Below are 14,033 nucleotides of genomic sequence, written 5' to 3'. Positions count from 1 at the left end.
AAAAAAAAAAAAAAGACTGCCTTGACCTTTTGATAGGGCAGAAACTTAGGTATGTGGGAAAGACAGAACTGGATGCTGGGAAGAAGAGCAGAGTCAGGCAGATGCCATGCCATGAAGCTCTGGCCCAAGACAGACGTAGGTTAGAATCTTTCCCAGTAAGCCATGACCTCGTGGTGCTACACAGATGATTAGAAATGGATTAAATCAAGATGTGAGAGTTGGCCAATAAGAGGCTAGAAATAATGGGCCAGACAGTAATTTAATTAATACAATTTCTGTGTGGTTGTTTTGGGGTTTAAGCTAGCCAGGTGGCCGGACACAGCCCGCTCCTCCTGCTACTACAGGAGCCCTTACCTGTTGGGAGGTGTGGATGGGGATGGGCTGGGGAGGAGGAAAAGGGAGGTGGGAGGATGGGTGGAAGGGAGAACCTTGGTTGGGATGTAAAATTAATTAAAAAATGAATAAATGTTAAAAAAAGGAAAGACAAAAAAGATCAATTACACAACTGACAGCTCATGCTGGCAAGGATGTGGAACAAGGGGAACATCCTCTGTTGCTGATGGGAGTGTAAACTTATACAGCCACAATATAATAGTTTCTCAGAATATACCCAAGACCCACTCCTGGAAATATACCCAAAGGACGCTCTACCATACAACAAGGACACTAGCTCAACTATGTTCTTAGCAGCTTTATTCATAATAGCCAAAAACTGGAAACAACCTAGATCATCCCTCAACTGAAGAATGAATAAAGAAAATGTGTACATTTGCACTACGGAGCATTACTCATCTATTAAAAACAATGACATCATGAAATTTGCCAGCAAATGGATGGAACTAGAAAAGATCATCCTGAAAGAGGTAACTCAGACCCATCGAGTCACACATGGCATGTGCTCACTAATAAAAGGATATTAGGTCTAAAGCAAGGATAACAATGCTATAATCCACAGACCCAAAGAAGCTAAATAACAAGGAAGGCTCAATGGGAAACATACGAATCTCATATAAAGGGAAAAATAGAATAGAAATCACAGATGGATGGGGAGAAAGGTCTGGATGAGAGTGTGGGCATGGGAACAAGAGGAATCAGGTCACTTTTCTGAAGGGAAGGGAGAGGGAATGGATGGGGGTGGAGGGTGGGAAGTTGTGGGAAGGAACTAGGAAGAAAGGAGGGAGGGAGGGGAAACTGTGATTGGGTTCAGAAAAAAAATATGAATTGATTAGTTAATAACAAAAAAGAATATATAAAAGAGTCAGTTTAATTGTATATCTGCTTAGCATAATAATAATAGTGGATTCTCCCCTGTATCTATGTCATGTCTAGCTACAGGTTCTTCTCCAAATATTAGTAGCAGATACAGGGTTTCAGGTTGTGGATCTGAGCAGAAAGTCGTTACTCTCATGATATTTGTACCGCTATTGCTCCACTGGATGTATCTTGTCAGACTGATTGTCACTGTGTCTTGTAGGGGTCCCAGTTGGATAAGACTGATGATTCCTTTTTCCCTTCAGAAGTGTACACAGCACCTTCCAGCACTATAGAAGCCATTATTTATAACGAAATAGGCCTAAATTGCTTGTCATCTATAAAAACAAAGAACTCATTTTGTGACCTTTCTACCAGAGAAATCAATTTGATTACTTAGAAACATCAAATAAACTCAAATCAAAGGGCATTTTATAAACTTTGGGAACATTCCGTTAGTGAATGTCGAAGTCATAGAAGTTATGGAAAGATTGCTATAGTTCATGTATGTGACAATCTTTGTAACATGATAATGGATTCTGAACTGAGTTTTCAGTGGGATGTGATAAATATCTTTGGGATCTACTGGTAGAACATCAATAAGAATGAGGAATTGCCAAAATTATTTTCTATTCATGACGATTTCACTAAAGTTATGTAGGAAAACACCTTAGTTTTAAGAAATATACAATACAATATTATACATTTTTAGAAATAATTTGGTAGCTTGCTTTCCATGGTTTTGAACATAATAATTCTCTCTATATACTGAGCATTTATTAGTACACTTATTATTGTTAAGAAATGAAGCTTATATTTATACATTAAATAGTCTTTCATAAGAAGAGTTGATATTGGCGAAAAACATTTGAAAATATGCTTAGCATCAATATTATTTGGCAATTTAAATGAAAACATCATTGAAGGGTTGGAGAGATGGCTCAGTGGTTAAAAACACTGCTGCTTTTCCAAAGGATCTGGGTTCAATTCCCATCACACATATGGCAACTCAACTGTCTGTAACTCTAGTTCCAGGGGATCTGACAAGCTCATACAGACATACATGTGAGCAAAACACAAATGCTATTAAAATAAATAAATCACTAAAAAAAATCACAAAACTTCAGTGAGATATATTTTGTCAGAATAGTTAAAATAATAATTAAAATATTGTACTACACGCATTAATAATTTATAATAACTGATATTCACAGTAATAAATCAGGAAAAACATTTGAATTATTCTTTGAAAAAATTTACTTAGAGTGAATGCATACATATTTAACAATTTTACTAACAAGTACAGGCTAAACACATATGCTACTTATAATATCAAAATTGCATAGGAAGTATATATTAACAGTATTCAAAATAGTTTTATATTATATATGAGTGTCAGTAATAATATCACAGAAAAATTGTGGAATAAGTATAAAGTGAATTAATATTTCTTTTTCATTACTAAGAGGAACTACCTGATATAGGCTGCTGTGGGGGTTAGCTTTGTTAACTTGATACAACTTAGGATCGTTTGGGAAGAGAGTCTCAGTGAGGGATTGTGTCCATGGGGTCGGCCTGTGGACGTGTCTGTAAGGGGACTGTTTTAAATTGAGTTAACTGATGTAGGAAGACCCAATCCCCTGTGGCTGGCACCATCCTAAGGCAGGGTTTCTGTACCATGTAGGAGTGGAGAGATCGAGGTGAGTATGCACAAGTGAGTCAAGCGAGTGTGTGCATCATTGCTCTCTGCTCTTGACTGCTAGTGTAGTGACCAACTGAGCACACGCAAGTGAGTATGTGCGCATCATCTCTCTCTGCTCTTGACTCTGAATGTCACTAGCTGTTTGAAGTTCCTGTCTTGACTTACCCACTAGGATAAACTGTAAGCTGAAACTGTATGCTGAAACAAATCCCTTCTCTCTTAAGATGATGCTTTTGGCCAGGGTATGTTATCACAGCCTCAGAAATGAAAACAGAACAGCTACTTAGCAAGGAAAGAGAATTTCTTTTAGCTCACAGTTATAGAGGCTCAATTACCAAACCACATAGTACAGGTTTGTGGTAAGGACGGATGTAAGAAAAACATGATTGCTCTAAAGAGGACTGTCTGTGCTTTACAGCTATTAGGTTATAGGGTGATGTGAATCATGTAGGGTATGGCTGCTTCTCTTTGCCTTGGATAAAGAATTCACCATACCTACCCTGCATTCACTCAAGCAATAAATGCTGTATACTAATCTTCCGACGCCCATTTTAACACACAGGAGCTGTAATTATTAACTAAACTCATGTTGAAGTGAAAGTCACAGCCTGAGTCATGGAATGTTGAATCGTGGTTCATGGTTGAACCCAGCTGAACCGAAGCCTGGGAAGAAGGTTGCAAAGTGCAGAGCATCTACTGTCCTTAGTCTGTGTGAGTCTCTAAGGCCCAGCTGCCTCAGCACTGGATAAAAAAAAAAGAGTTTTACCTTAGGCAAAGGTAATTGAGAGAATCCAAGGGAATATGGTCGGTGTGAAAACTCTAGGATCTAAACTGTCATAACTCTCCCTTCTTCACCTCTGCAGAGGAGAGACTTGTTTAGTTTTTGTTTTTTCCCTGAGCACATCTGAGTCAAATAAGAGTTTCTATTTAGTGTGATGTCTATTGTTTTAGGAACCAAATCAGGATGTTGGACATTCAGGATAATTAGAGGTAGGGGGTTGTTCTTATTCTGTCTTCTGGATAGCCTCAGAGTAAGCCATAGGACACAACAATGACCGACAGAGCTCATCTCAAAGCTGAGTTATCCCATGTATGAAGTAAACATCAGTAGGTCTGCTATTCTCCCAGACTTCCTTTATCCATTAAAAAACAATTGGAAGAAGGTGAACCCAAAGAAAAACATATAAGCATCCCCCTGAATATTAACCTTCATCAGGCGATGAAAGAAGACAGAGACAGAGACCAACACTGGAGCACTGGTCTGAAGTCTCACGATCCAAAGGAGGGGCAGAAGGAGAGTGAGCACGAGCAAGGAACTCAGGACCGCGAGGGGTGCACCCACACACTGAGGCAATGGGGATGTTCTATCGGGAACTCGCCAAGGCCAGCTGGCCGGGGTCTGAAAAAGCATGGGACAAAAGCGGTATCGCTGAACATAACGGACAATGAGGACTACTGAGACCTGAAGAACAATGGCAATGGGTTCTTGATCCTATTGCACGTAATGGCTTTGTGGGAGCCCAGGTAGTTTGGATGCTCACCTTAATAGACCTGGATGGAGGTGGATGGTCCTTGGACCTCCCACAGGGCAGAGAAACCTGCTTGCTCTTTGGGCTGAGGAGGGAGGAAGACTTGATTGGGGGAGGGGGAGGGAATGGGAGGTGGTGGCGGGGAAGAAGCAGAAATCTTTAATAATTAAATAAATTAATTAATAAAAAAAACTAAAAAAAACAAAACAAAAAAACAAAAAAAAACAATTGGAAATAAAAATCTCTGCTCTAAACATTTTTAAAAGGGCATTGAATGGTAAAATATGCGTACATTTACTTAGCTCATTACTTGGTACATGTTGTGTCAGTTAAAATGTGCACATTTTCCGAATGGTGGGGCACACAGGAGGCAGAGGCAGGAGGATATTGGGTTTGTGGACAGCCTAGGATAATACACAGGGGGGAAAGGACCCCCCAAATCAAAGATATCTGACTTATGATAGGCATTTTCTCTTTAGGCAACTCTCAAGTTGGCACAGCATGCTGAAATCTTGGATAAGACTTTTTGTCTCAAGGAAAGTAATCTAATGTTTGAGAAGCATCACTGGCTAAATAGTGTTTTATAGCCTAGGGATAGTGCATGGATTCTCTCCTAAATTCCCAGTTGGTTCCCAGTCTAGAAGCTGGAATGGTTTTGCACAAAGAATTTACTTCAGGTTCTGCCTGAAAAAAATGACTCATTTAGTAAAGTATTCACTGTGCAAGCTCCCTTAACACCCCGTGAAAGCTAGGCTCTGTGGAACATGTCTATAACCTCAGGGCTGGGTGCAAGTAGTGACAAGAGGATCCCTGAAGCTTATACTACTGGCCGAGTTAATGATCTCCAGGTTCACTGAAGAATCTGATCTAAAAAGAAAAAATGGAAGGAAGGAAGAAAGAAGAGGTGTGATTGAAGAAGACCCCAGAAGTCAACCTCTGGCCTCTACCCACACATGCATATGCACACACATTCATTCACACCCAGATGTGTACATGAATACACATATTTATTTCATTGTGCCTCAGTTCAGGTTTCAGGGTGGGTGCAACTGGAACTACCTAGGGTATTGAAACATGCCCCCACCGAATAAAAAAACACAACAGCAACAATAAAAAACGCACAATGGCACCTGGGCCAAGTCCAAGTCCAGACTAGTTACAACAACTTGGTGGGAGGGGATGGGCAGCGAGATTGTGAAGGGCAGTTTCTGTGTTTTTCAACAGGCCAGAGTCCACTCAGAAGATAGATAACAAGGCTCCTCGTTGATTGGTCCCTTATGCCCCAGGAGCGCATGTTGAGTTCACAGCGAGCAGTATAAAAGCTCTGGACTGCAAGCTCACAGGTGTCTCCCTGAGAAGAGAAGGCTGCCATGGATCTGGTCACAGTCCTGGTGCTCACTGTCTCCTGCCTGCTTCTCCTCTCACTCTGGAGACAGAGCTCAGGGAGAGGGAAGCTCCCCCCTGGCCCCACTCCTCTCCCATTTGTTGGAAACATTCTGCAGATAGACATGAAGGACATCAGCAAATCCTTAACCAACGTAAGTGTGTTTGCTGCCCCACAGTGGCTGGAAAGCAATAATGAATCTCAGCTGTTAAATACTTTTCTGGAGCAAACGGTTCAACTATGTTACTATAAGGCAATTGTGTCCTGTGGCGTATCATATTTGATTTGTTATTGTCAGAAATGATTAAATGAGATAATATATTTGTTTATAATAGAAATTTTTACATTGTAAGATTAAGTCCACAAAGCAGAGAACAACTACTTTTTCTCTGTTTCATGGTCCTTAGCTATGACTTTTTACACACGATAAAAGGTAATGGAATTGTTTTGAGAATATACAGGAGATTGTCTATGTACATGTTGTATATTTGTGTTTAAATTGGCCAAAATAATTTAATTTATTTATATCTGATACCAAGGAAATCTGAGTCAACATTAAACATTTGTGCATGACCTAGAACTAGTAACGTCCACTGGGGGAACTGGCGTTTCTGAACTCTGTGCAAAGCTGCTTCTGACCTATGAATGAGCACCGTGGAGGAGATGGTCTTTCTCTGGGATACCGCATGTGCTGGCACTATTGTTATCTGCCCCTAAGTCAGTGATGTCAGGATTACAAACCACCTAACACCACACTCATCTAGGGAGTTTTATTTATTTATTTACTTCTTTATTTAGGTTTTTTTTTTTTTTTTTTTTTGAGACAGGGTTTTTCTGTAGCTTTGAAGTCTGTCCTGGAACTCACTTTGTAGACCAGGCTGGCCTTGAATTCACAGAGATCCGTCTGCCTGCCTTTGCCTCCCAAGTGCCAGGATTAAAGGTTTGCACCACCACTGCCTGCCTAGGGAGTTTTAAAATGGTAGCTTTCTAGTATTTTTTTTTTTTTTTTGGTTTTTCGAGACAGGGTTTCTCTGTGGTTTTGGAGCCTGTCCTGGAACTAGCTCTGTAGACCAGGCTGGTCTCGAACTCAGAGATCCGCCTGCCTCTGCCTCCCAAGTGCTGGGATTAAAGGCGTGCGCCACCACCGCCCGTATTTATTGCAGGACTGAATCAGACCCTGGTCAGTTGCTCAAGTAGAAGAGATCTACTGAGAAGGGTTCAAATCCGAGTCTTGAATTTTCACCCACGGGAAACTAAAATGAATTTGAGATTCTTTCAGCATCTCTCTCTTCATCTGGAAACCTACAGGGAAAGTTTCTTCAGTGTGTCAAGGTTCTGACAGTTTGCACACTATTGGCCTGGTAATCTCCTGGTACACCAGGCTCATGCCGCACCTAGAAGTGACGACAAACAGCTTTCTCTGTACTGAATCCAACTAAATTTGAAGTTGTGGTTGCCAAACTAGACATGTGGGGAGTAAGACGCTAGTGGCAGCCTAGCTCGTCTAGATTCTTCTCCTGCTCCATACATTTTCTTTCTTCTTTCCAGTTCTCCAAAGTCTATGGCCCTGTGTTCACTTTGTATTTTGGTATGAAGCCCACTGTGGTAGTGCATGGCTATGAAGCAGTGAAGGAAGTTCTGGATGATCGTGGAGAGGAGTTTTCCGGAAGGGGTGACTTCCCAATTGTCGAAAGAATGAATAACGGCCTTGGTAAGTGTGCATTCACACATATGTGCATGCATATGTATGAAGGTGTGTGCTGGGCAGGGGTCATGGGATGAGATAGGAAAAGCTTCTAGGGCAGGGCGCCAAGCGGCAGTCAGAGGCCAGTCTTCTTCCTTGTCTTGGGTCCTGCTTCTAGTTTCCATTTCCTGTTCCGGTAGGAATCGTTTTCAGCAATGGGAAAAAATGGAAGGAACTTCGGCGCTTCTCACTTATGACTTTGAGGAATTTCGGGATGGGGAAGAGGAGCATCGAGGACCGCATTCAAGAGGAAGCGCGATGCCTTGTGGAAGAGTTAAGAAAAACAGATGGTGGGTACCTGTTTACCTGGCTCTTCCTTAATTATGCCGTTTTCAAAGGCAGTGATTGTTGGCTCTCCTGCTAGCCCAAAGCCAGCGTTCTGCTTATCTGTCCTTATGTTTGTACACACTGACTATGCATACAGCGCGATCATAATACTCAGCTACTCTTCCTATTCTGCTCCAGCTTGCTTCCAAACCTGAACTTCAGGAAGATAGAAAGTTTTGAGCCTCATAAAAATTTAGATGGGATATTTTCCTATAGTGTAGTTATTTCTTTATTATTTAGAATATTTCCTTAGAGAGTATCTGTCAAGTGTACTTGGTATGAATGAGCCCATCATATTTTCATGGACTATGAGAAAGTGGCATGTGTTGTTGTTGAGGTGGTCTGTATCTGTAGTGACACAGATTTGCCTCAAGATGCATGCTTGCAACTTCTGCCAATAATGATACTTATATTTTTATTTTATTTTACTTAGGCATCTTTGAGTGCTGCGTTCATCAGTTGTGTTTACTCTGTAAACAAAGGCCTGTTTAAAAGCTGCCAGTGGCTATTTGATGTTAATCACTATTTGCTATGCTATTTCATATCTCTTGAGAAAATATGTGCTATGATGGTATTCTGCTAATATGTAACATGTGCGAAATTTTTTATATAACATATTTCAACTATGTTTAATGCTTCCCCTACTTATACGTTAGTTTTAAGTCTATCCTTTGTTACTTGCTTGTTAGCCATGTTTTAATTTGTTATATTTTACAAATCTTTGATTAATAGATGACTTCCAGATCTAGAGAGGGACCCCTCCCAGGCGTAACTATTTTCTAGATATAGAAAGCATGCCTTTGATTATTAAAGGAGCCTAAGGACAGCCTATTCTTCCAAATGTTTCCTTTATTAAATTCTCATAACAATCCTGTTTTCCTTTGCCCCCGGTCTCCCCACAGCACAGTATGGGATCTCTAAGAGCAGCCTTATGGTTCAGATGCCTCTAACTACTCTAACAATGAGGCTCATTCCCACCCTGCTTCATGTCTTCCTCTGGGAAATGTCCTAATGTACTGCAGGCTTTACAGCAGGCAGGAGAAAAAACATCCAGGAAGACAGGAGTGAAATTCGGTTCAGCCTGATTTTATTATAACCAACTCTAGACGGAGACTTCTAGAGACTGGCTCTGATTATTTTACTTTAGTCATATTTAAGCACAGCACAATTTTGGAAAAAGTATTCCGATAACAACTTAGTCCAAAGTGCACAGCTATTTAAGACATATTTACACTGAGATTCCTTGCAAAGTACATCTGACTTATCTCATGAGAAAGGGAACTGTTGACTCAGATAGTGCCCAAGATTTAGGGTCTAGGGAGCCTGACTGAGGTAAACAATGCCGTGGGTGTTGTTAGGATTGGCCTGGCCCTAAGACAACAGCAGTCGTTTAGGCTGTTGTAAAGCACAAGCAACATCACTCAATTAAGAGTGGGCTTTATGATCTAAAAACAGTACAAGGGTTAGGGGAAAAGGTCTGGGATAATTAAAAACATAAACTCTGGGAGAACAGAGCCTGTCTCATCAGACAGCAAAGGATCACCGGGTTGCAAAACTACATCCTTCCTGGCATTCCAGGAAGAGCAGCTATGCACCTCATTCCAATGAAGTGATAAACCGTGTGTTTAACTTTCCTGGATTCTCCAGTCCTTATGTATGTGTGAAAGGCTTTGTCCTTTACAATAATGTGCTTTCCTGACGTCTCTGCCTCTTCTGGAGACCAATCCTGATGCTGTCCCTGAGTGACACCGTCTGATGTGGTTTGCCTCCTCTTGGGCAATGTAACCTCCAGTTTTTGCTATGATTCTCATCTGATTGGTTGTTTACAGGATATATGACTAAAAAGGAAGTTCTGAGTGCATCTTAAACCACCAGAATTTTGGCTTCGAACTTTCATAATTACTTAACCCTGATGCTAGCTCTATTCATGAAATGCTTGTCAAAATGAGTTTGGTTTTTCAGCTTGTATTCCCATTTACTTGGAGTTTTAATTATCTTTTCTAAATATAAGAATAGTGTAGTAAGGAGGTTGCTTGATTGTTTCCCGACTGCCTAGACTCTCGAAGTCACCACACAGAAACTGTATTAATTAAATCACTGCTTGGCCCATTAGCTCTAACTTCTTGTTGGCTAGCTTTTACATCTTAATTTAACCCATTTCTATTATTTTATATTTTACCAGAAGGCTCATGGCCTACCCGTAAGGTTCAGGTGTGTCTGTCTCCGGCAGGGGCTCCATGGCTTCTCTCTGACACCACCTCCTTTCTCCCAGCATTCAGTATAGCTTTCCCCACTTGTTCTATTCCGCCCTATCAACAGGTCAAGACAGTTTCTTTATTCACCAGTGAATTTCACAGCATACAGAGGGAAATCCCATATCAGAATAGATTAGAAATCAGATTAAAAAATTTTATTAGAGATTTATTTATTCTCAGATTTAATTTATGTAAATGGATATCTTGCCTGTATACATGTCTGTGTGCCACATATGTGTCATATCTGCAGAGGCCAGAAGAGGACATTGGATCGCCTGGAACTAGGGTTGCATATGGTTGTAAGCCACAATCAACCCAGACCCTCTGGAAGAGTAGTCAGTGTTCTAACTTCCAAGGCAGTTCTCCAGCACCAGAAATTAATTTTTTTTTCAATCTGAAATGCACACACACAAATTTCTTTTTTGTTCATTTTTTTTCAAGACAGGGCTTTACCCTGTAGCCCTGGCTGTCCTAGAACTTAGTATGTAGATCAGGCTGGTTTCAACTCACAGAGATCTGCCTGCTTTGCCTCCAGAGTTTGAGAATAAAGATGCATGCCACCATGCTTGACTTAAATCTTAAATTAATAATTTAAACTTAAATTATTTCTTAACTTCCAAGACAAAATAAAAATTTCCCCCTCCTTTCTTCTTACTTTTCTTCCTTCTTTCTTTCTTTTTTCTTTCTTTTATTTATATTTAATGAAAAGCTGAATATCTTGGTGTTTTGCCTGAAAAGGAGTCTGACATCAAATCTTTTAACTATACAGGTTTCTATGGTTTGAATTTCCTTTCATTTCTCTATATACTTTTCATTCATTATGTACATTTCATTAATCTAGGGTATGAATTTTATCTTGCACATAAAGCTTATTGGTACATCAATTAAAAACCATTTTGAGACAGCATTTCACTTTGTAGTCTGGTTTGTCCTCAAGCTTGCTATCCTCTTGTTTTGAGGGGGCAGGGATTACAGCTTGCTGCAGGGCGCTGGCTGAGTCATCATCACTGTATTTATTTATGCCAGTGAAAAATAATTTTTTTTCTGCTTTTATTTCTTATGACCAAATTGACTTAAGTTAATATCAAATGATAAAATGCATATACTCTGTTGATGGTTATGTAGGACAATAGTCCAGGGTAGACTTTATCTAAAGAAATTAAACTGATATACATGGTGGCTAGAAACACTGTTTCCAAAAAAGTTTTATGCTTTCTTTTTCAATATTGGAATGAAGAAATTAAAGGGCTCCATTTATTAATGTAATCTCTGTGATTGTCCCATTTGGATTTACATTTAAAATGACTTTTAAATTTCAATTTTATTTTAGGCAAACAAATCTCTGAGAATTGGTGCTTGGTTTTTGTTTGATATGGATATTTCTGCTCTTTTAAATTTGTTCTGATGAATGAATGTATGCATTTCCTGTAATGTTTTTATCCTTGGCTTTCTACTCTGCTGGCTGTGGACATAGTTCCTTCAGCTAATCACTGGATATGAAATGTTTCTGGATGGGTATTTTCTTCCTTTAAAGAGAGATGGGATTCTGCACTGAAAACTTGAATTTTTATGTGGTATTAAAAGTGGTCAGGTGTTTTCTTAGAACTTTAGAATGTGTAGCCAAAGAGTGATGTCTCCACAGGAAGCAGATGTTAAAGATTTAGCTAATGATTATTAAGCAAGCTAGGATTGCTAATTGGAAGTGTTTGGAAGTTCTTGACAATAAGGTAATTTATGTGCCAATACTTTCTCAGAGATTCCAGAAATATTTATTGGTTTTTTTTTTAGCCCAAAGATAATATTTTACATGTCTGTTTTAATGGCATTTAAAAATGTTTCTAATCGTTCAGGCTCACTCTGTGACCCCACCTTCATCCTGAGCTCGGCTCCCTCCAACGTGATCTGCTCTGTTGTTTTCCACAATCGTTTTGATTATGAAGACAAGAATTTTCTTAGCTTGATGGAAAAATTAAATGAAAACTTTAAAATTTTCAACTCCCCATGGATGCAGGTGAGACAAAGTCATTTTCTTCACAAAAAATCATGTTTATTTCTCTAACGAATTAAAATTTTTACTTCAAAAAAAAAAAAGATAAAATTTTTACTTCAGTTCAATGTGTCTAATTTCCAGACATTCACTTTAAAGCTTGGTATAAAGAATTTTGTAGGAAAGCAGAATCAGTCTCTATTACCTTTCTTCCCTTCCCTCCTTCTCTCTACCCTCCCCCATCTCAGTTACTCAGGAGGCTACAGTAGGTGAAGGAAAAATAAAGGTAGAGGCTGAAGAGAAATCTTAGTGTAAAGAGCTTGGATAGTTTGTACAAGGTTTGATTTTCAATACAACAATAACAAAAGGAAACCACAAACTAGTTACAAGGTGTCATTATCAAGGCCTCTGTCAAGCCAAGGAGACAGGTGGGACAAGGACAGACAAAACACCACAAAGACTTTCTATCCTTTTTTTCCCCTCTTTTTTCTTTTTAATGTATGTGGATTGTGCTTACATGTTTCTGTGCACCACATCCTGGCCTGGTGCCCACAGAGGACAGAAGTGGGGTATCAGATTCTCCAAACTGGTGTTACAGAAAGTTGTGAGTCACCGTGTGGGTACTGGGAATCAAATCTGCATGGTGTCTAAGCTGGTTCCATTTCTTAGTTCTTGTAGATAGTTCAACACAAACATTAAGACACCCAGCTCAGCATTTTATGGGTAAATGTTTATATACTTTGTGTTAAACTATTTGTGTACAACCATGTAGTTATCTTCCAGGCAGGATTCAGGACTTGCTGCCATTGACTCTCCAATTCTCAAAAAGAGGGAGGGGGGGCGGTTAGGTTAGGGACTCTATCAGTGCTGTGCAAAAAAGGGAAACTATTGAAGTAAAGGCTCTTGTGGACTTAGCTGAATTTTCTGTGCAGGCTCAATACCAGCACAAAGTGTGGGGAAGATAATAGTTCACATGATCCCTGGCTCCCAACACACTGTCTCCAAACTTCAACTTCAGAAAGAAGTTACTTCAGTACATCATTCTTTTTCTTCCTCCCTCCCCTGCACTACTCTCTTTTTCTTTAGAAATATTTTTTCTTTATTTTATTTTATTTTATTTTACTTTGATTGATTGAGACAGGGTTTCTCTGTATAGCCCTGGCTGTTCCTGGAACTAGGTTTGCAGACCAGGCTAGACTCAAACTGACAGAGATCTGCCAGTCTCTGCCTCCTGAGTACAGGGATTAAAGGTGTGCTCTCCCTACCCCCATGCTTTGTCATTTTTAAAGTTGTTTTATTTGTATGTTTATTTGTACATTTGTTTGGTGCATATACATATGTATATGTATGCAGGCATGTGGAGTTTGGAAGACAAACTTTCTCAGGATCTCAACCTTGTTTTAGGGACAGTTTCCCTCTGGCCTGAAACTCACCTACAGGGTAGACCAGTTGGCCACTGAGTCCAAAGGCTATGCCTGCTTCTGCCTCCCCATCTCTGGGATTACAAGCTTGGGCACCCGTACTCAGCTTCTTCACACAAATTCTGAGAACTGACTTAGATCCTCAGTTTGTGCAGAAAGTGTTTACTGATTGAGCTCTCTTGTTATCACCCTGTATTGATGCATTTTTTTTGGTTTGTTTTTCTGCTATAGTTTTTAGAAGACTTTTAAAAATAGTTTTAGGTTAACAGCAAAATCTGGTGGAAGAGGTATTTCAACAGCTTCCAGTGATCTCCTTGAAATCTGATTGTTCTTTATTTTCAGTCCCCAAGAACAGCTCAGATTTTTAAACACTTATTTTGTTATTATTATTTTGTGAATTTAATTTCATAGATGAATTCTGTGTTTTTATAAT

The 14,033-nt window shown here is 39.6% G+C and overlaps 1 protein-coding gene across 6 annotated transcripts in view; it reads left to right on the top strand.

The window, feature by feature from the left end:
• The first annotated feature begins 5,852 nt into the window (after nt 1-5,852).
• LOC130879218 (cytochrome P450 2C55) overlaps nt 5,853-14,033 on the top strand; it is a 31,966-nt gene continuing 23,785 nt past the window's right edge. For 4 of the 6 annotated variants that reach the window (XM_057777502.1, XM_057777499.1, XM_057777498.1 and 1 more), the window contains exons 1-4: nt 5,853-6,020; nt 7,415-7,577; nt 7,751-7,900; nt 12,043-12,203. In XM_057777502.1, coding sequence (XP_057633485.1) covers nt 5,853-6,020; nt 7,415-7,577; nt 7,751-7,900; nt 12,043-12,203 — 642 coding nt within the window. Of the gene's footprint in view, nt 6,021-7,414; nt 7,578-7,750; nt 7,905-12,042; nt 12,204-14,033 lie in introns of all 6 variants that reach the window. The other 2 variants (XM_057777500.1, XM_057777501.1) reach the window with 2 other exon arrangements.

This window comes from Chionomys nivalis, chromosome 8, assembly GCF_950005125.1.
Source record: "Chionomys nivalis chromosome 8, mChiNiv1.1, whole genome shotgun sequence".
NCBI lineage: Eukaryota > Metazoa > Chordata > Mammalia > Rodentia > Cricetidae > Chionomys > Chionomys nivalis.
This window is presented reverse-complemented; position numbering and strand designations above follow the sequence as displayed.